Source organism: Echiichthys vipera (genome assembly GCF_963691815.1).
Source record: "Echiichthys vipera genome assembly, chromosome: 12".
NCBI classification, from domain to species: Eukaryota; Metazoa; Chordata; class Actinopteri; order Perciformes; family Trachinidae; genus Echiichthys; species Echiichthys vipera.
This window is the reverse complement of record NC_139837.1, coordinates 23,394,707-23,416,620: the sequence shown is the minus strand read 5'-3', so window position 1 is coordinate 23,416,620 and position 21,914 is coordinate 23,394,707. Positions and strand designations below refer to the sequence as shown.

Here is a 21,914-nt window from a genome sequence, read left to right as displayed (position 1 = left end):
AATGAAAACACCCAGAGTCCTAACTTTAATAACGCAGTAATTATTTTCCGGTGCTTCTTGCTGTACCTGATCTGTTTTTGAGAGAGAGACAGACAGAGACAGACAGAGAGAGACAGACAGACAGAGAGAGAGAGAGACAGACAGAGAGACAGACAGAGAGAGAGACGGACAGAGACACAGAGAGAGAGAGAGAGACAGACAGAGAGAGAGACACACAGACAGACAGAGAGACAAATAGAGAGAGAGACAGAGAGAGAGACAGGCAGAGAGACAGATAGAGAGGGAGACGACAGACAGAGAGAGACGACAGACAGAGAGACAGACAGAGAGAGAGACAGACAGAGAGAGAGACAGACAGAGAGAGAGACAGAGATAGACAGAGAGAGAGTGAGAGAGAGAGAGAGAGAGAGAGGATGGGAAAGCTCACGTTGACGATGCGATCAGTCACATTTGATTATGACAGGTGAGAATGTGGGGAGGAGGAGAAAGCAGACGCTCCTCTGTGTTTTCTGTCTTTAACCGCAGACATTTCCTGTGCCTTTGTTCTGTGTTGAGTCCCAGAGACGCTTGCAGTGTGAACAGGAACATTGATCATATGTCAAAGTGTAAAAACAGATCAGTGACAAGAAGATGGTTAAAGAAAGAAAGGTTTAAATGTGCTGTAAAGACTTTAAATTCTCACTAAATAGTTTTTGCTTCCAACTTTTTGGCAACTTAACTGTCTATATGTTAAATACAATATGATAGAATGTCTTTAAAATCTCTGTATTTATTCTTAAACATCTCTTTGCTCCCTTTGTCTTGAAAAAGGAAGTTTGATCTCTGGGAAACGATTACCTGGTTAAATAAAAAGTGAAACAAATAATATTTTAACACATTTATTGTATTTACCTGAATACAAAAGTGAAAAAACAAAAAAACTGAAAAATTAAAATATTTTAATCCCCCAACAAATGTAAGAATTCATTAAAAGTGAGTTTTTGTCTTAATAAAAAGGGGAAACAAAGTATAGTTTGTTCTTCTCAAATGAAATCACTGTCCCTCGTGCTTGATGCAAGCAACAAACCGATGCCAAGTTGACAGGAGGATAAAAATTATGTAACACAAAACTGTAAATCCTCTTGGTGCTGCGGTGCCAGTCGGACCTGGAGGAGCCTGGTGCCCCTGCTGGATTATCACCGTCTTATTAATGTACATGGAAAATACACTGGATTAGAAACCAGGTCGGTTACCGCTGGTGAAACATAAGGGGGAAAAAAAATCACTTTACGTTCTTGGTTTGGTGGCGAAGGTGAGGTACCCCGTGTGACCTGGGATTTCTCGAGGCGGGGTGGTGGTCTTCAAGGAGACGGCGGTCTGGACCGGAGGGGTTTTCTCTGCGGCGTCAGGCTGAGTCTGTGCGGAGGAGTCCGGGCCGAAGTCGGGCAGCGGCAGGTAGATGGTGCGCACGTCGTGGACTCTTAGCAGGACTTCCACGGTACAGATTTCCTCGAAACCCTGATCCGTCAATGCCTCGCACGTCCTCTGGACCTGCTCGATGCACGGGGAGAACGAACACACCCGACCTCCTGGAGAGAAGAGAGAGAGAAGAGAGAGAGAAGATAGAGAGAAGATGGTTCTTGTTGAACGGTTGAGAGTTTGTCCCCCCAAAATAAAAGAGACCAGTCAGCAACAAAAACGTCTTCACCTTCTTTTGAGCACATCTGAAGCCACAATCATGACTCAGTGTCCGTGGGCTTTTCCAACACTTTGATCCCCACTGAAATATCTCAACGACAACTGGATGGACCGCCATGATCTGTTGCATACAGACATTCATGGTCCCCAGAGGTCGAATCATGCAGACTTTGATGATCCCCTGACTACTACTCTAGTGTCACATGGAAGAGCATGAAAGCCGGCGCGGACTCAGCAGCAGCAGATTCCACTGCCAATCACCGCTGCTGCGACCCCCGGGGAAGCCACACCGCGTAAAGGGATATTGGGTCTTACTAGACTACAGAGTTCCAGGTTTGTGGCCGCAGACTGGCCAAGCAATCACAGCAACGTGGCAAGGAATAGCATAAGCAGGGTTCCACACCCAAACAAATCATTTTCCAGTAGTTTTTCTTGAAAACACAGAACATTAATTGCTCACAACGGCAAAAAGATCGCAGCGATTGATTGACATGACTTTGCGTCTGGTAAACCGGTTCTGAAGTGTCACACGGTGCCGCTTATCCTACCAACAAGTCGAGTTTCAGACTACATACCCACCTAGCAGGGTTGGACACCAACAGGTGCCAAGTTACCATTGCCAGTTTTTAACGTAGTAAAATATGAACAGAGAAAAGCAAAACATGCACTCCAAAATAAATCAAATATATAAATAATAATAAATCATTTTTAGTGATTTTAATTTAAATATTGTTGTTTCAGTCAGAAGTGGAGCGCTGCACATGTATTGATGAGTTTACTCACGCGCACAAAGGCATCTGCATATTTTGTTTTCATTATTAACTGGTGCTCAGCTGCATAGTATCTTAACTACCCAAGCTCTACGGTGACTACAAATGGCAACAATATATTTTGTGGCAAGTTGTGACCTGTATGTCAGCCTTTTACACAACCACCTATAAAAGTTAGTGATGGGCTAAAATACAATTACATTTTTTTCCTGGATAACAAAGATTATTTGCAGGATATTTGGTCATCTAAATCAATTTCCAGGTGTAACCATGACTGGAAAACAAGTCTATAAATGTCCAGGTTTTCGAGGAACGCATAGGAACCGTGAAAGGAGTTTTCTTTTTGCTATTTTTCTGAGCACGTAAAGCTGTAATATAACAACTTAATGTAACTGTAATATAACAAGAAACGTTACCCAACACTGTTTGGTTTCTTCGAGTATGAAAAAGCTCAAACAACTAACAAAAACGTACCTGTTGAGGGAGACGTTATCGTGGTCCGAGGGCAAAGAGAAATATAAACAATCATTTGTTCCAAATCCTGTCAAGGCGATTCAAATAATCCGGTAGTGTAGGATGCGAGGAGGTCGGCCTACTCGTGACTCTTTGTGACAGTGACGTGACAGTTTGTGTAAATGTAAACATGTATTTGTCCAACAAGCTGAATTAAAAGAGGGCAGAAGGTATACTGTGTAATGTGAGAAGTCTGGGAAAACGCCAGAAACGCGGCGATTGCTCTAGCATGTTAAGACGTTCACACCTGAGTATAAACATGCAGTATTTACATTAAAATCTTCTGCTGTCAAAAACAGTCAGACGGACAGCTTTTTGGCCCTCCACAGACACCGGGATGATCTGAACCATAATAAGAGATGGACATTAACACCAGGAGACAATAACAGCAGTAATTATCTCCAAGTGAGTATCTGAAACACCAAAACGGGATCTCTGCACATCTACTTAACCCGGGGTCTGTTTGTGTGATGAAACAGAAGGTTTATGAACGAGGGTACTCAAAGATTACATAATTCACATATCATGGTTATTCTGCCACTTTTGGACAAAATCTTGGAGAAGTTGTTTTCGTTGTAAGAATCTTGCTTAAAACAGCAGTCGTGGCTAAAGATAAATAATTGAAACCAGATTTATAAACTTAATATGGACCAGGGGAACCTGTGATACTACGACTACTATTAATAATTTGTTTTTCTTACACCCAAAAGCCCTTTTCAAAGCATATTGTATTCCCTAAAAAAGCAGGCCTGTGACCCGTTGGGCTCCAGGCTCCAGTTTGCGGATCATCGGGGGATGATCCAGCGCTCTAACAAACACAGATCACCTCTCGGCTCGGGCCTCTCGGCTCTTAATGAAACTCTGCTGTGATTCGCGGCGGGAGGTCGGAGCATCGAGCTGAGGAAACTTTCCCCCAGCTGACCTAAAGAGCCAAGAATGTGACTCTGAGCGGGACAGCTGGAGAGGATTGGGGTTCAGGTTCACGAAACAAATGGAGTTTCTGGAGGTTTTCTGCTCGAAAAGTGATGCGGTCTTGACCTGGGTGGAATTTGCAGTTAGTGTTGAGGCATTTCTGACATGATTCAAGTCATTTAACTGGCGTCAATGACAAAAATGGCTAAATATCGTACACCAAGGGAGATGGGTTGGCCAGAAATACTGATATCGTGTTGATAGTTATTTTGCTTATTTGGACATCCAGCGGTTACAGAGCAACATTATCATTTATTTAGATTCTGGTTTGTGTCCACCTGATGAATGTACGTCCAAAATGCTCTCTTTCAGCTCTGTTTTGGTCTCCACCACCTCCTGAGGGAAGTGTCTTTCTTTTTAGCTGCTAAATGTTTCGAAATGTTCACCATCTAAAGTCCAGTTCAGACCAAAGATTTGGACGAGACACGTTAAAACGTGTGCTGGTCTGATGCGTTGTATAGGATTTCTTATTGTATAATTAGACTTACAAGTTGATACATTATAATGATAATAGTAATTACTGAATTCTCAATAAGGGGTAGGGTAAGTGAAAAAATGTTCCTACTCCTTTTCAGGCATAGTACTTTTTTTTTCCTTTGTGTGAACTTTGTATAGTTTTGTATTATGTATCCTTCTTTCTCTCTGAAATAATTTAATTCAATTAGAAACAATTAATGCATTTAATTGAATCCTGCCAGTGAGATGAAGTGGTGTAGCGTCTCCAGAGCAACGACTCTGTACTTCTGTTCTAACTTCTGACTTTTTTTTTCGTAACTGGATTTAATTTGTAGCATCGTAAAATACAAATGAGGACAGAGGTAGTGAGATACTCTCTACAGCTGCATTTCTTGCAGTGATGAAACGGCGAAAATACTGTTTTATCTTCTCGATTTACTTCTTTCCTTGATTACAGCGCTCCCTCTCTTCATTTAGTCTCTAGCTCTGTTGACCCTCTCTCTCTGTCTCTTTTTCTTTCTTAGCTGGGCTTAACAGCTTGTTGGTTTAGATGCTGAAAACTGTTATTTACATGTTAATTATTAAAAAATGGTCAAATGATAATATATAAAAAAATTATTTGGAACACCAATACTGCTTTTCATTTTAATACATTTTTCCATTTAGAATTAAAATTGAGTCATTCCTATTTGACAAATAACCTTTACAAACTCATTGATTATCTTTTACCTGTCTGTTGGTTGTACGATGTACAGATTATAAAGGCCTTGGAAGCATTTTAATGCATTATCTCTAATACAGTATATGCATGATTTTAAAAGTATTTATTAAATTTTTTAGGTGTACGGTAAACTTGTTCAAGACAACCATCAGTGTTAAAATCCTCCTTTATTTGTTTGTTTTTCATCATCAGAGAGTCACAGTTAAAATCTTTCAGAGGGGAATAATCCACAGTGATAGTGATGATAATAATAATAATAATAATAATAATAATAATACAAACTTCATGTTCTGAAGTCAGGTGTGGTGAAAGTCTGCAGAGGGCAGCCTTGTTGAAGAGTCCACTGTGTTTGGGATGTTTCACATAGCAGACGTTCCTTTAGCTAACAGGACCCGTGTTCTCCCTTCGAGACCGCCATAAAACACAATTCAACGGTCCCTAGCAACCAGGACGAACACACAGGGAGGGGCCGGGTTGATGATTATACAAGGGCGTCTCAGGCTGTTAATAATAGCCTCAAATATCCACCGTACGTCCACGACAACTCGCATCTCTATACGTGTGTGAAACATTAGGGTTCCTTATCGGGGCTGTTGAGTGTTTGAGTTCATGGGACATGTTTGCGTTACGGTTGCATAATAAAGAGTCTTTGGAGGGAGGGAGGGAGGGTTAATCAGGATCCAGGCCGGGCTGCAGGCCAAAACATCAGAAGAATTACAGCGCTTACATTCTGTCCACTGCGGTGAAACAGCTCTCAGCAACTTGAGCCTGAGAACAGATCTGGAGTCAGGAAAAGGAACGACAAGGTGATGAATTTGGGCTGTAGGCGACACCTCTTGCCTCCTGTCGTTTCCCTGCAAATAGGCCGTCTGCTCGAATGCTGGCAGGCTTCCTGTCAGGTGATGCACAACACCACAGAGCTTTCCCGGGTGACTTCTGACACTGGGGGGGGGGGGGGGGGGGGTGGGGGGGGTGCTCAGCTTTGCCTCCAGCTCTCTGGAGAAAACATCCAGTCCGAGCAAATGGGAAGTGAATCAAGCCTTTCCTTATGGAGCCACATTCACCAGCTCCTCTCTCTCCCTGCAGCATAACCCTGTATGGTCATGGGACTCATGCTTTGACAATGGCTGCACTCTATTTATCTGTATCTGTGTGCGTGTGTATGTGTGCGTGTGCGTGAGAGGGTCAACAGCTCCTGAAAGGAATATGTAGCAGTGGCACCATAAAAGGGATTCAGAGAGGAAGGAGGGAGAGCAGCATTCCTCTTCATATTGGGGCTTACTTTTTTTAAATCAGGCTATGAGTCTCATAAACCTTTGATCCTGTAAGACTGTCGGTTGATTTGGATGAATTGTTTTGAGTAAAAGGATTTGGTAACGCTCTCTCATTGATACATAACTGGATTAGGGATGCCACGAGAGCCGATACATCCAAACATCCAAACGTTTTAATGCATTAACGTTTTCTATTTTTATCTGTCATACTGAAATACACATTACATGATGTTTGGGATAGAAAATATTCACATTTCAGAAGCTTAAACAACCAAAATGTGGTATTTTTTTGCTTCAAAACAACTCAAAATGATGACTAGATTATAAAAGCAGTTGCAGATCTGTACAACTGTTGCAATAATGCTTATCTTATGTAGCATTCGTGCTGTAGGTTTGACATTAGCCTGTACCTCGTAGTGATGCAGCTGCAGATAATCAGTTAGCACGCCTCTTTACATTTCAGTCGGTCTAATCAACTAAATACTTTTTATATAATATAATTTATAGTATAATTTGAAAGTTTCAGTTTTACAATCAAAATCATCATACCAGCAGGGCGCCTAAAATACATATATATCTTTAAAATAAAATAAAACTGTCAGATGTATATATTTGTCATTATTGTTTTAGTGCGGTGCCAAAATATTATAATTCAAATATTTCCGTCATCTGGACGATGCTTTAAGTTCTGATTCTTGCAGGTTATGTTTATTTTGCACTCAAATACTTTTCAGTTGTCCAGTATTTAATTCAACAGGATTATACAAAGATAGGCTTAATCATGTGGTTATTTCATATTGACTTTTAATTTATCAAATTACCAGAATATCTAGATATATAAATTATCATCGAGACATGAAATGATCTATATCGGTCTCACATTCTTTAGTCAAGATTTTCAAAACAAAACACAGAACAAACTCGCTGCGAGCACCTGAAGGTCACTGAGCAGGAAGCTCCGTGCTCTGCCTATAGAATATGACCCTTGACTTTCCTTCTCACCCCCTCAGTGATCTGCAGACCTGCCCGGACATGCTGCTGCTCCTGGTTGTCACAGAGACCATAGCATGTTTCTGCGACCCACCCAAACACACACAAGGTCAGAGTTAATGAGTGCTGTGCCGGCCCGGATCGATGTGTGAGTGCAGGGCGAGGCGACACGGCCCGGGGGGGAATAAATTCACTGGCTGGTGTTTTAAAATGTGCTTAGTCACAGTCATGTTCCTGCTGCGTCAGGGCGAGTCAACATCAGGTGATGGGGATTGTTCCTCAGAGGAAACGCCACAAATATCTACAGTGGAGGTCAAAGTATTAATTCTGGATTTATTCTGAAATGCTGTTATTTTTTCAGACTTTGAAAGAATATCTGCTCTGGCTATACCACTGCTGTACTACCATGTTTTTTTTAAATAACCAAGGCACCAAGATCAAAGAACACTTTCAGATCCCTCCAGTTATTGGTGTTAATCTGGCACTTGGTGACAATTTACTTCATTGTTGGACACACCCTATTTATCTGCAGCTCTACTACAACTACTAAACTGGACACTGGATAAAAGGCTGAATGTCAGTTCCCTCTGACATTCTTACAACTCTTCTTCTCAGCACAACGTGACTCGTGAGATCTGTTTTCACAGGGTGAAAACACAGGAATCAGGACGCCATAGATATTGACGCTTCTACAGTTCTTACTGTCATGAAACTGTGACGTTATGCAACTGTGGTTAACCCCGACATCCCTGTGTGAGAGCTTGACAGACTCTTTTGGTCAAGCACCAATATCAAAAGACATGGAATGGAGAGTCACCTTGTTTCTTCATCGCAGCCTTGGCGTGCCTCACCGCCTCCCAGGGGCTGGGGATGTCCAGGAAGACGGCGTCCGCCACCCCGGTCACTCCGAAGCCGTCTTTGCACACGTCCTGGTTCCTGACGGTGACCAGGTGACCCACGCGGTGTTCCTTAAACTCCTCCGCCGCCTTCTCCGCCCGCTGCTGGTGGAACTCCACCGTGTGCAGGTGACCTGTGGGGGCGATGGTGCGCAGGATGGCGTGGGAGAGAGAGCCGCTACCTGTCCCTACGACGCAGACGCCAACAAGGAGGATGAGTCACAGAACAGAATGGAATGTGGATTCACTTTGAAAACAAAGAATGAGTTACAAAACAATTTGAATAATGCGTTATATTACACTATATCCACTGCATTTATTATGTAGATCAACCGAAAATTGACCTGCAGCTGTTTTTGTAATCTTTTCATCATTTTTTAAAGCTCAAAATAAAAAAAATCACATTTTAGGTGTCTAAGCTTATGCCGCTTTCCTCATTTCTATTAGAGTAAATTGAATATCTTTGGGTTGGTTGAACAAAACAAGACACGTGAAGATGTAATAAAGGGCTTTGGGAATATTTGATGGGAATTTTCTAACATTTTTAAGGCCAACTGATTAAACCACTCAATAGAAAAAACAAAGAACACCTAGACATATCCAAATATTAGGGATGAGCACGAGTAGTTCATTCCAAGATGGAGGGATCGTATCAATTCCTCCAAGCAATGCATCTCCCTGCAGGAATAATGATGCACAGCAATACAGCCTGCCCAACACCTAATGCTTATTCTCAATCATAACAGTCACAATTCCCCTATAAGGATTGTTTTTTTTCACATCCACAACCTAAAACATTGTTTCCTCACAAAAACATTTCGGGGCGAATGCATGACTCACAGAAACAAGCTTCTAGCTTGTTGACATCCATATTTTCAAACTAGTTCTCCTGAAGAGGGGGTCCCTGCTGTCCCCCTCCATATCGTCCGGGCCTAGCACAGTGCTTGGGGTGATTAAGAAATGTGTCATAAAGCTATTTTTTACTGAACATGATACTTATTTTATTTTTATTAATTCTTTATTTTCTCAGTGTGACAGCGTTGGAGGCTTCAAGTTCTCGGAAACCATGGCTGATTTTGTAAATATAGCATTTTTAAATTAATATAATACTTAAATCAATACACAATTCTTCTTGGACATCTTTTCAATTAAATGTTATTTACAGTGCCAAAGCATAACAAAAGTTATCTCAAGACACTTTACATATAGAGTAGGTCAAGACCACACTATTACTTCATGATTTACCAAAAAAATCCCCCATGAGCAGCAGCTCTTTAATAAAAATAATAATATTTATATACGGAGTTAATCCAGCAATCTTGGTCACAATGGCAACGCATGACCCAAATCACTTCTTTCTTTAACACTTGAATGTAAAACATGCTATATAATACAATTATTTATTTCTAAACGCAGCTTTCTGAGCATCTTTGCAGAGGCATATATCAGTGCAAAAAATCCACATAGCTCAAAATATAGAACAACATCGGCCGCTATTCTGGTAATCTGAGATTGTTTCTCCTCTAAAAATTGGTATCAGCATCAACCTTAAAAAATCCCATATAGTTCCAGGACAGACAACAACATGTATTGGGAGCTCGGCAGGGTTTTATTGTTTGCTCCAGAGTATGTAGGTCAAGAGGAGGATGATGCTTTTGGGATCTTTTTTGAATGTCATGTTGCATGCAACACTCACATCACTATCAGGTCCTGCAAACCAGATAAAGAAAATCTCTCAAGGGTGGACGCAAATCTCATAGAAACCCTAACAAGTACGTCATCTTGTTATGTCTCAAAGTCTTCCCTCTGTCCTGAGACAGTCGACACCATGAGCTCACAGCTGATACTTCAACACTTTCACACGGGCTCGCCCTCTCCACTCGGGCTGATAAGTGGACGCTACGTTTCTGAGTGTGCCCTCTTTGCCCCGCGGTGCTCTGGTCGGTCCTTAATGCCTGCTGCCGAAGAGTGATGTTTTAGTTCAATAACAGCAGTCGTGGTGCAGTTGCAGTAAAGGAGGAGGGGGGATGAAGCGGTGAGAGCACAGCTAGAACCCCAGACGACCACCCCCTCCCCCCTCGTCTTCTCCTTCTGACATTACGTCACCGCCGCCTTTGTTCGTGTGGCGACAAAGAGGGCAATGTTTACCCCACAGCAGCACTTTGACTTGCAAAAACCTCACACTGCTGAGCCGGACAGGAACAACAGTAAATGGTGAAACTGTGAATGGATGCAGTAAACCCAAGAGGACATGCTGATTTCAATATGCAGATAAAAAATACAGCAGAGACAGACGCCTAATAACTCTCTGATAAGCATGTTGATTTGAGTTTCCTCATAAGTCATAAACAACGTTTTTATCGTTATGGGTGAAGGACTAACTGGGCAGATTGTCCATACTTGATGGACTTTATGTTGAACATGCAGTGACTCATTTAGTTACACAATCCAATGCAAAAGTCTGTTTCATTGACACTGTGTTCTTCATGTTGGGTTTGCATTAATCTATCAATTAAGGAAGTTTTCTTTCCCATTTGTTTGTCTTTTAGGGAGCAACATTTCTCAAAAAAGACTTGACGGAATTCATTAAAATCTGGTGGAAAGATAGACCGTGGCTGCAAACAGACATTTAATCAATTCTATATTTCTATTAATCCTATACCTAAATGCCAAATACCTAAATAAGTGTGGCCTATTCAAATGCATCATGCAGTTGTAAACTACTCAGACGATATGTTTAAGGCTGCAAACTATTGTCAATTATTATACATTCATTCATTCATCTTCAACCGCTTATCCCTGTCGGGGCCGCAGGGGGGAGGGCACACCCGTGAGGCGGGGTACACCCTGGTCAGGACGCCAGTATATCGCAGGGCACATTGAGACGAACAGAGACAGACAACCATTCACACCTACGGGCGTTTTAGAGTCATCAATAAACCTAACACGTGCATGTCTTTGGATTGTGGGAGGAAACTGGAGAAACCGGAGAGAACCCACACTGAAAGGCCCAAGCCGGGATGCGAACCTTCTTGCTGTGAGGCGACAGTGCTAACCACTACACCGCATACAACAATCTAAAAATTATCAACAATTATTAAATCAATTGATTAGACTATAAAATGCCAGTAAATGGTGGCAGCATGTGTCTGGGGATCAACTTAAACACAAAAAGATATTTCTAATTTACAATAGAAGAAAAACAGCAAATCTTCAGGGGGCAGTTAGTTTTTGCTCCTTAAATGGTTTCAGTGATTAATCAATTATCAAAAAAAGCTGTTGATAGATTTTTTTGGTTGACAAACTAATTGATTAATTTGTTTCAGCTTTAATCATCATGGCATTTCATCTCCATGTGGCGCTAAAGCAACAGGATAAACTTAAACAACTACACCACAAACAGCAGCCTCAGTTTTGTTTGTACTGTTAGAACAACTGAACACGTCAATGCTCATCTGTAAAGTTTACTGTTGAGAGGAAATGGCTGCGCGTCTCCGGCAGAGCGCTTTCTGACTGATGGGCGAGCCCCGGAGCTCACACACCATCTGAACTCGATCCGCAATAAACAGGCGATCAATCAGCAGAGAATCCGACTGGACTTCAGGCTCCATGCCAGCGTGCTGACGGGCGCCGTTTCCATCCAAGTGAGTATGTCGCCAAGTACAATCCACTCGGCATCAGCAGTTTTGATCAAAAATTATGCCAGAAATGTGCAAATACAAAATTAAATGTGATTATAGGGGACACTTTTTTTAACCTGTGTAATAAAATGGGGATTTTTACTCATCAGCAGAGAGTACACAAAGTGCAAAAAAATTAATAAAATGAGTCTGGTTTTCTAAGTGTGTAACTGAAGACAAATTATTACAGTGAGAGCATGAGACCGTCAGTCCTCGGGTAAAATGTTCCTCTAAAGCAGGACTGTTTATAATGAGTTTGTACGCACTAAACTGAAGAGGGGAATCTGTGTTAAACTTGCACAAGTATCATGAAAAGGAGCCAAGAGTTGCTCAGAGAGACGGAACACATGAGGTAGGGGTGACCCTGAATATTCAACTATTCGACGATTCAATCCAAAATGTGGTTATGAAACAATGGATTATTCCATTCTGGCTCTGGGGGTGCTGAATGTCTGATTTTACATATAGATGCTTGATTTCTCCCAATAAACCATGCTAAATAGCCTTTGTGGGGTATAAATATAAGCCTATTAATAAATAATGTTGCTAAAAATGTGAAAATAACTCATGTGCTTTGAATCTATCTCCGCAGTGTGCGAGAATAACCCCTCCCCCTCGTAGACTAAGTTGTACTGATCCGGGATCGGCACCGTCAGAGAGCATCTTGGCTGGGCTTTAAATCCATCTGGGCGTCAGATAATACAACCGTCTGCTCCTGTTTAATCTGAATAATCATTTCATTTGAATATTCATTATAGACGTTCAATCCGACACAGTCTGACAGTCATGAGCGAAAAAAAAACCCAAACTGATTTGACGATTAATCGACTAAAGGCAAGACATGACAAATCAGATTCGACAATGAAAATTGTAGTCAGGGACTACCCTAACATGAAGCATGAAACAGCAACAAAAGCTGCACACAACGATCGTGACAAACTCGCTCTGAGGTTAAAAATGTGATGTTTTGACTCTTAGCTGCTGTTGAGTCATGTTGTGACTCAGTATTTATATATATTTTTTGAAACATGCTAATATAGCTTAATAAAGTTCATATTAATGCAATTATATAATGTTATATATAATTTTGTTTGCCATCCTAGTTTGGCTTGTAAGTGCTAAATTCGCAGTAAACAAAGTCATACCTTTTGGAGATATTTGGTCATAAACCAAAGTATCAGACATTTAAAAATTTGATGTGATGGGGGCACTAGAAGAAAAGTCAAAGGATCTCATAATTTTTAAGATTGGTCATCTGGGGACCATGAATATCTGTACAAAATTTCATGGCAATCCATCCAATAGCGGTTGAGATAGTTCACTTAAAAACCTAACAACACTCTCGTAATAGCACTTCCGTCACTAGGATTCATCATCTGGGAACCGTGGATGTCTGTAAATCATATGGTCCCAATCAATCCAGCAGATGTGGAACCATTTCCCTGGATAAGTCAAACTCTTACTTGATGATAGCACTAGAAGAAAAGTAAGAGGATCCCCAAATTTATAAGGATTCATCCTCTGGGGACCTTGCATATCTGTACACAGTTTCATGGAAATCCATCCAATAGTTATTGGGATATTTCAGCCTGGAACAAAGTGGTGGAACAGAGTGGTGGAGCAACCATCTTGGACCTTGTCATCATTAGAGGCATGTGGCTGCTAGCATGACTAAAGAATTAGCGTTGTTTTAGGATCAGTAATGTCTGACACTTGGTGCTGTGCTGTCTGCTTTAGTTCATGAAATAAAGAAGTGAGGAAATGAAACTTTGGTTGACCCTTTTGACACGATTCAGTTAAAAGATCTGGTGGCCACATTAACCACCAGCTCTTTATAAAGGATACAAACATGCTGAAATCTCAAATCTTTTTCCACTACAGCTTATTGTAATAAAGAGCAAATTAATAAACAAATGATGACAAATTGCCCTTTAACAAGAGCTTTGCTTTCATGCAAATGGTCAAGGCAACCCGTGACTCATATCAGTGTTTCTAATCTGCTCAGAGAACAAGACGTCAAGTCAGTGGGCCGCTACTGTACGTGAGGAAGAAGAGGATGATGATGGTGGTGGGGGAGGAGCTGTTAACCTGAACTGTTAGGTCACCTCCGCTTTCTGTTCTGCAGTACTCTGAAACTGTCATAGTGGTTTCCTGGATGAGAAGCAAAAACCACACCAGGGGTCAAAGAAGGTTATTTCCCAGTCGGCAGAAAGTGAAAGGCAAAGAGTGAAGTCCTCCAGTCACCAACCTACTTCTGTCTCTGTAGACTTCAGTAATCAACCTCTAAATGTTGTAGTGAAGGCCAACCGTAGGTGGTTGTCCTGGCCCACCTTAAGATGGACTATGTGCTGATATGAAATAGGGTTTGATCGATGTGCGTTTTTACAGAAATTGATATACATATCTAAATTTAAGCTGCCATTTTCTAAGACAAAATGAGATTCACACAAATGCAGTGTATATCAAAGAAGTCCAATTACGTCAAGGTTGAAACGCTTCCTTAGCATTAACTAGAACATCACAAGAGCGCTCTCTCCCTCTCTCTCTCTTGTTTTTTCCCCCCATTACATCATCAGTGGACCTGACATAAGATGAAATACTGGCCCAATAAATTGGCAAAAGGATCTGTTAATGTATGCATAGTGTTGAGCTAACAATTCTTGACAAGCAAGCTAAGGAGCCGGCTAGCTGTAACTTAGCTATGCTGCACGGAAAGATTATTTTTCTGCCCTCTTATGCGTTTATTGTGTACATGTAGGAAAGGGAAGAGGTCCAGAGTTGGACCCAGGCTGCAGTAATTTGCAAACTTCAAGCCAGCAACATCACTTTATGGAATCTGGATGAATTAGCTGACGTTATCCACTTAAGACAGTATTTTTGCTATGTCAGCTAGCTAGCAATTCATCTGCATTAACAAGCAAGCTAACGTTAGCCAACTAAAACCAAAATATATTTCACACTTAGCCAGCGTAAACCCCAGCACCAGGGTTCTGGATTTTTCTGAGTCTGACTCCCCGCGGGTTCAGCAAACTAGTTGCTGCTGTTACACAGGACAGTCGCAACCTTAGATGCCAGTACGGGCTGGTTTGTCCACAGCATGTGTGGACTGGACTAAAACCCTGAGTCCCTCTCTTTGTTGGTGGACATGACTTTGTCCCTGCACCACCTGCAAAGCCTCAATACTATGACTCAAAAGCCCTTGGGTTACAGTGAGTGTTTACTGAGTACACTGAAGCCCTGATAGAGGTGGATAAAAAAATAAAACATATAATAAATAGTTCAAACACTTCCAAGGTGACTGCTCTACATGACCGGATGCTCCTTCAGCAGGCTTGGCTTGTGGGCCTGATGTGAGAACAGCCAACATAATTATCACCTCTAATCGCTGCGTGTTTACACAGCTCACTGACATAAAGTCCCCCCTCCACAGGAGGACACGTAATGAAAACGTTATAAACTTTCAGGCTGAACATTATGAGTCACCGTGGTGTCATACAAAACGCTGATTAGCACCTCACTGACACATAACGATACTCAAGTGCTATGTGCAGCAAAGAAAATGCTGCATTCATGAAGTAATTCAATAAAATTTCACCTGACATTTAAGGATTATTCCTCTGAATTTACATGTGATATAATGCATGCATGTGGATGCAGTGTTTAATATGCATTAAAAAAGGCCACAGTAATGTGATACCAATGCACATAGTGCAGCCCTCGTGCTGACTAAACAGATTTCCCACTGAGCTCATTCATCACCCAGGAGACCCCTCCAAACTCAAACAATTTCCACTAAGTACAATCAATAAAGTGACATGTGCAGGGCTGCCAGCAGTAAGACATGATGAAGCACTGCACCACCACACACGCATAACAACATCCACACCCATCCCCCCTCCTCGCTGCCCTTGGACTGGAAAAGACTGCAGCTACAGCTTACCCTGAAAACGCACAAACACACTCGGAGTGATTGCAATTGAACAAATGGGAGGCGAGAGATGAAAAGTGACACAAAAACATATACTGTGTTACATAACTGTCTCAGGCGCATATGTGAGTGGTCACGTGCTGTTCAATATCAACAGCCGAGGCTCTGTGTGACAAAACATCAGACTGAAAAAGGTGCGAACAGGAAGATTTAAACCAGGCAGTCTGCAATTAGCCTGGAAACCAGACGAACCTGCCTAACCCAAGTTTCATTTGTTCTGGATGATTGGTGTGGCCCATCTCCCCAGACAGATTTCCAGCCGCTTGATACCGTGCGGATGAACCACAACTGTTTCTCTCATCATGTTGGGCGGGTTTAAGACGATGGCTGACAGCGTCACCATCCGCTGAGTTTTTCAGGATCATGAATCTCCCATCAAACTGTCAAACTAGGCAGCTCTGATCAAATATGACTCGATATTCTGTTTCTGTATTGACCATTTCTACCTTAAATGTTTTCAGAAACACTTTTTCCATTTAGCTGTGATTTGAGAAAGTTTGTGACCCGACCGCCATTGATTTCACTGAGCAAGCGGCACCGTTTCAAGAAATTTTCATAGTGCCAAATGAATAAAAAGACCAATCCGACCTTTATCTAATCAATTAAAGCACTTTCTCTCTTAATGTGGCTCATATTGTATCTTTAAAAATATGTTTCAAACCATAGCATATTTGATATTACTGTATTTTTGTGACATTTTCCTCTGTTCTGCTAGTTTTAATCATTTCGTCATCGCGATGCGTTGCTTTGTTTACAAATCTTTCCATAGACCTCTGAGTTTTTGTGCGTCTTGTTCGACTGTTTTTGAATATTTTCATCCGACCAAATCTGCAGTAAACACTGCACCTTCGCATCATACCAACGTGAACCTTTCACCGCCATTGTTTGAAATGCCTGCGCATGGTCCCTCCTTCTTTTTTCTATGTCCGAAAAAGGGGCACATAAAATGACGTCAGAGCCACCGTAGGCCTCGTGTTCGTACACGTGCACACGCTCTTGCTCTTACATGTGCAAACGTGCTTTACAAAAGCCCACCTCTCCCAAATGGGTGCACTCACACTGGTCAAACAAACTAGACTTTAGCCGTGAAACGTGCTTGGGCACGGTACGGATGGACAGTGTGAATGCGCCCTTAGGCTATTTGAGCTTATAAAGTCAGCCACCCTGCCCCCGGCTAATGTGGACAAGTGTTATTCAGATGAATCTGGATCAATCATTCTAGCAGTAAGTATTCAGCTAAAGACGGCTCGTGAACTATCATGTTCTCTTTTTAAACCAAACATTTCTGGCAGTTGCAGTAGACTTTCTTATGATTATTACAAACAGATTAAAATTAGTGTAAGCAATATGACTGACTAGCTTTAGCTCCCCTGCTTGCTTAACTCGTTCTTTATATAGACCATTCTGTGCCATAAATAATTGTTTAAACTATTCACTCATTTCCAAACTATGTCATACCTAAAAAAACCGTCACTAATATTGATCTTGAATCTGAAGTCACCCTCACCTGACTCGCAGACAACACAGCCCGGCTTCAGCTCCAGCAGCATGGTGATGGTGGCGATGTCAGTTGTGTACAGGATCTGTGTGCGGTGCGGCAGGGTGACCGTCCACAGCTCAGGCGTGGGGTGAAGCACGTAAACCCACCCGCCTTTGCTGCAGGTGACCTTTGACCCATAACGCTGACCGATCAAGTCTGTGGAGTGGCGAATAACTCCGTAACGCGTCTGCGTTTGGGCGCCCTGCTGCACCTTGACTGGCATCATGGATTCGTGGCCCAGGTAGACGATGGCGATGTCCCCCTCCTGAATGAAGTCGGAGTACTCCACAAAACTCATGGTGAGCGCCGTCACTCTGTAACAGGGAAGAAGGAGATTAACGCAAAACTATTTACATGTCTCTGTGTGCATCCCTACAAAATATTACTTCCCCCAAGTCTCTCAAACAAAACCCATGTCATGTTGCTTTTTTGCAATTGTATTGTATTTAGAAGAAGTTAATAACGGCACTAACAGGCGAACCAGCTTTAAAAGTTAATTTAAGTGCTGATCTGAAGAGTTGTTCATGTGGATTTTGAAAAATAACCGATAAATAACAAAAATGTATTCAAACTTTAAATGGTTACATTTGAGATGGGAGTTTGGTGTGTTGGTAGATTGGGTCAGGTTTGGTTCAACAATAACTAAATAATAAGGCCCTCTTTTTGTTATTTTATTATATTTTTTCATGTTGATGTTGCCCGCTTCAATCTAGAGTTTTGCACATACATTTGTCAAAATAAAATAAACACAAATGAAAGTCAGTTTTATTTTTTGGAGTAAAATTCAATATTTACAGTGCGCCTTTAATCAGTCACAAAAATCTCTGGTATGATTGAAGTTGGTACTAAAAGCTAGTAAAACAAAATAAATGCTTTTTGCATGTTCTCGCTCTCCTATAGATTTCACTGTCTTAACTCAAGATGGTACTCGAATAGAGATAGTAACCTCATACAAATACTTAGGCATTTGGTTGGATGATAAGCTGTCTTTTGGGGCCCATATTAAGAGTCTTTAAACAAAAGAACCTCAGACCCAAGTTTGTTCCCCCCCCTCCGCAATTCTCATTGGATAGAATCCGGCCGACTTCTAATAACACATCTATGGTCTACAAAGATAATATTTATTAGTAGAACAAGGTCCAGTTTCAAAAAAGATATTTTAGACTGGTCTTGAGTGTTAGACTAGTCTTACAGTAATTTTGCTGCTAGATTAGTTGAGACACTTCAGACTATTTGAACCTAAAGGCGCACTCACACTATCCATCCGTACCGTGCCCAAACAGGTTTAACGGCTAAGCCTAGTTCGTTTGACCAGTGTGAGTGCAACCGCACCGCGCCTAGTTGCGGCCATGGCCCGTTTGGGAGAGGTGGGCTTTAGTAAAGCACGTTTTCACATGTACGAGCACGAGCATGCGCATGCGCACGTGCACGAGCCATACGGCGGCCCTGACGTCATTTTATGTGCGCCTGTTGGGACATAGAAAAAAGAAGGAAGGACCATTGGCGGACATTTAACACAATGGCGGTGAAAGGTTCACGTTGGTGTGATGCGGAGGTGGAGTGTTTACTGCAGATTTGGTCGGATGAAAATATTCAAAAACAGTCGAACAAGACGCACAAAAACTCTGAGGTCTATGGAAAGATTTGTAAACAAAGGGACGCATCGCGATGACGTCAATCAATGCGTGTGACGTGTTACGGCGTGATGACGTATGGACAGCAAGAAGCATTCTGCCGAGGCCCAGGTAGTGCGAGTACAAACGGGCCTGGGCCATGGGGGGATAGGGAGGGGGGGACAAGTACCCTAAAATACAGGGCACGGGACGGATGGACAGTGTGAGTGCACCCTAAGAAGTCAGCCACCCTGCCCCCGGCTAATGTGGACCAGTGTTATTCAGATTAATCTGGACGTCTCTCTGAAGTCTGACTACCAGATAGATCCAAACCAAAGTCTATCCCTGATGCTTATGCTGTGTTTATGTCATATTGGAGTTATAATAATTGGGTTTCCTCCGGGTTCTCCGGTTTTCTCCCACAATCCAAAGACGTGCAGGTGTTAGGTTAATTGATTACTCTAAGAATTGCCCTTAGGTGTGAATGGTTGTCTGTCTCTGTTTGTCTCTATGTGCCCTGTGATAAACTGGCGTCCTGTCCAGGGTGTACCCCGCCTCACGCCCGATGTCAGCTGGGATCGGCTCCAGCCCCCCCGCGACCCCGACCCCGGGATAAGCGGTTGAAGATGAATGAATGAATGTTTCCAACTTTTAATTTTAAATAGCTTTCAGGTTAGCATCAAAGTTGTAACTATGTCTAGAGAAACCCTGATTTTTTTGAATATATCAAACTTGATAAATGATGATAGGAAAGTGCCTGACAACCAAACAAACATGTTAAACTTAGTTGATATTCACAGTTTCCTGTCTATTCCCCCAGTTTCTGTTAAATTGGACAGAAACTGGACCCTTCACTTCACAGGCCAGGATGGTGGCTCGGTTACCACGGTAACCGCTCTCCATCCATTCTCTTCACGCGCACAAGCCGTTATGTGTCGTTTTAAAATCGGCATATTTCAAACTGAAGAATAACGACAGTTCCTTTTAACAGTTCAATTAAACCAACTTACGTTAGTTAACGATAGACGCAAGAAAGAAAAAGACGGGTTCACTCTGCTGATTCACGAAAGAAAAAAGGACGAAAACATGGCGGATAACATAGAGAATATGTGAGTTAGATTAATTAATTATAATGAAGCTACTTTTTAGAAATGTTTCTCGGAGTTTTGTGTAGTTACTGTTTGCCATATCGTTGCCCACAGTGATTGGGATTGAATTAAGTGCTTGGGTTAGGTCGACGTTAACTTAACTTACGTTAACTCGTTGGGGTTAACGTTGTCAAGGCTAAATTTAGCCTCTGGTTATTTAAACATTAACGTTAGATTAAAATAGGCTGAGGGGTAACAAGTCGATGAAGAAACATACTTTTTGTACGTTTTTTCTAACGTTAACCTTGCTCATTTAGCGACGATATCCTAACTGACGCTAATATTAAAGTTAACGTTAACTGTTGATGTTAGCAGCTGGTGTTAAAAAAGTTACTGGGTCATATTTGAATGTTTTAAAACTATAAACACTCCAATTTATTTTATTTATTACCAACACAGTTTATAAATTAGGTCACAGTGCAGACTGTCTGTAACGTTTACCGTTAGCAAAACTTGCGGACGAGTGTTACTGAAGTTCGTGTTTGAACGTTAAACTCTGGCTTCACTTGCTAACTAGCTAATGTGCTAACACTAGCAACCACAGCCGTTAACTTACGCTCAGCACGTCAACGAGCCTTTGGGGGGCTCGCGACCTACCTTCTTCAGAAGTGGCGTTCTTTGACGTTTCAAACGAACACAACCGTTGGAGAGTTAACGGCTAACCGTGTTCTTAATGCGGTTGAATCAGCGCTGACGGCACCACATTCATTCCCCTGACACACACACGTGGGGTTGTTTTCAGAGGAAGTTGAGGAGACGCGACCGGATGTTGAGCAGCTACAGTGAGGCGTAGATCTCCGTTAGACGACACAGTGGATTCAATAAGGCGGTCCACATAACCTGTATATCTGCTTTCAGCTCTAAATCAGACGCTGCAGATATTTATGGTGAACACATCACGTTTACCCCAAATATGCGAAAGCTATTTTCCCTATGGTGCCTTTTGTAAACGCAAAATACTCGCCACAACCCACTATGTTAATTATCAGTAAGTTAAACAGTGGTGGAAGGTGCATCTGTTCTTCATTCAAATAAGTAATACAATATTAACAATAGTAAGAATCATCAAAATAAAACAGAAACAATAAAACTAATACATGAAAAATGATCAACCGTTGCAGGCAGACAGAGAAATAAAACGTAAAAAAATAGAAAAACACATACAAAATAATTTAAGCAAATAATAATAATTAAATTCACATATTCGAAAAGGAGTGGGAAGAAGTATGACTTATTAAATCCCACCCCTTCTCCTAGTATTTAATTATTTATAGTATATGTATATGTATATGCTTTACTTTATAAAAATGCTTTAATTTCAACACATTTATTTATAATTTCTAATATATTAATCACCACTTATCTTTACTTTATTACAAGATATAGATTCATTTCAGCACATTTATCATACATCTTAATATTTTCTCTTACATCAACTACAACTCAATATCATTTTATATTCTTATAATTTACAATTGTATTCCAGTAAAAATATAATGGTAACGTTATTGGTAGAATCATCTGAAGAAAAGGTTTTTAGTGTTTTATTATTAGTTCTATATTATAATAGTTGATGATTATTACTGATGTTTTCATGTGTGCGTATTTGACTGTTGTTGGTCAAGGTGGTGCTAATTTTAACTGATTTATATAAAACATGTTTAAATGTTTTCTAT

General features: G+C 41.4%; 1 protein-coding gene across 1 annotated transcript; it reads right to left on the bottom strand.

Moving 5' to 3' along the window:
• Positions 1-949: 949 nt before the first annotated feature.
• trmt61a (tRNA methyltransferase 61A) lies at positions 950-20,977 on the bottom strand. The gene is made up of 4 exons (XM_083923947.1): positions 20,836-20,977; positions 17,445-17,791; positions 8,191-8,457; positions 950-1,568 (listed from the first exon to the last, which is right to left on the bottom strand). Exons 2-4 carry the CDS (start codon positions 17,773-17,775, stop codon positions 1,267-1,269), a joined length of 900 nt encoding a protein of 299 aa, XP_083780073.1. The 5' UTR covers positions 17,776-17,791; positions 20,836-20,977; the 3' UTR covers positions 950-1,266.
• Between the last annotated feature and the right edge of the window lie 937 nt (positions 20,978-21,914).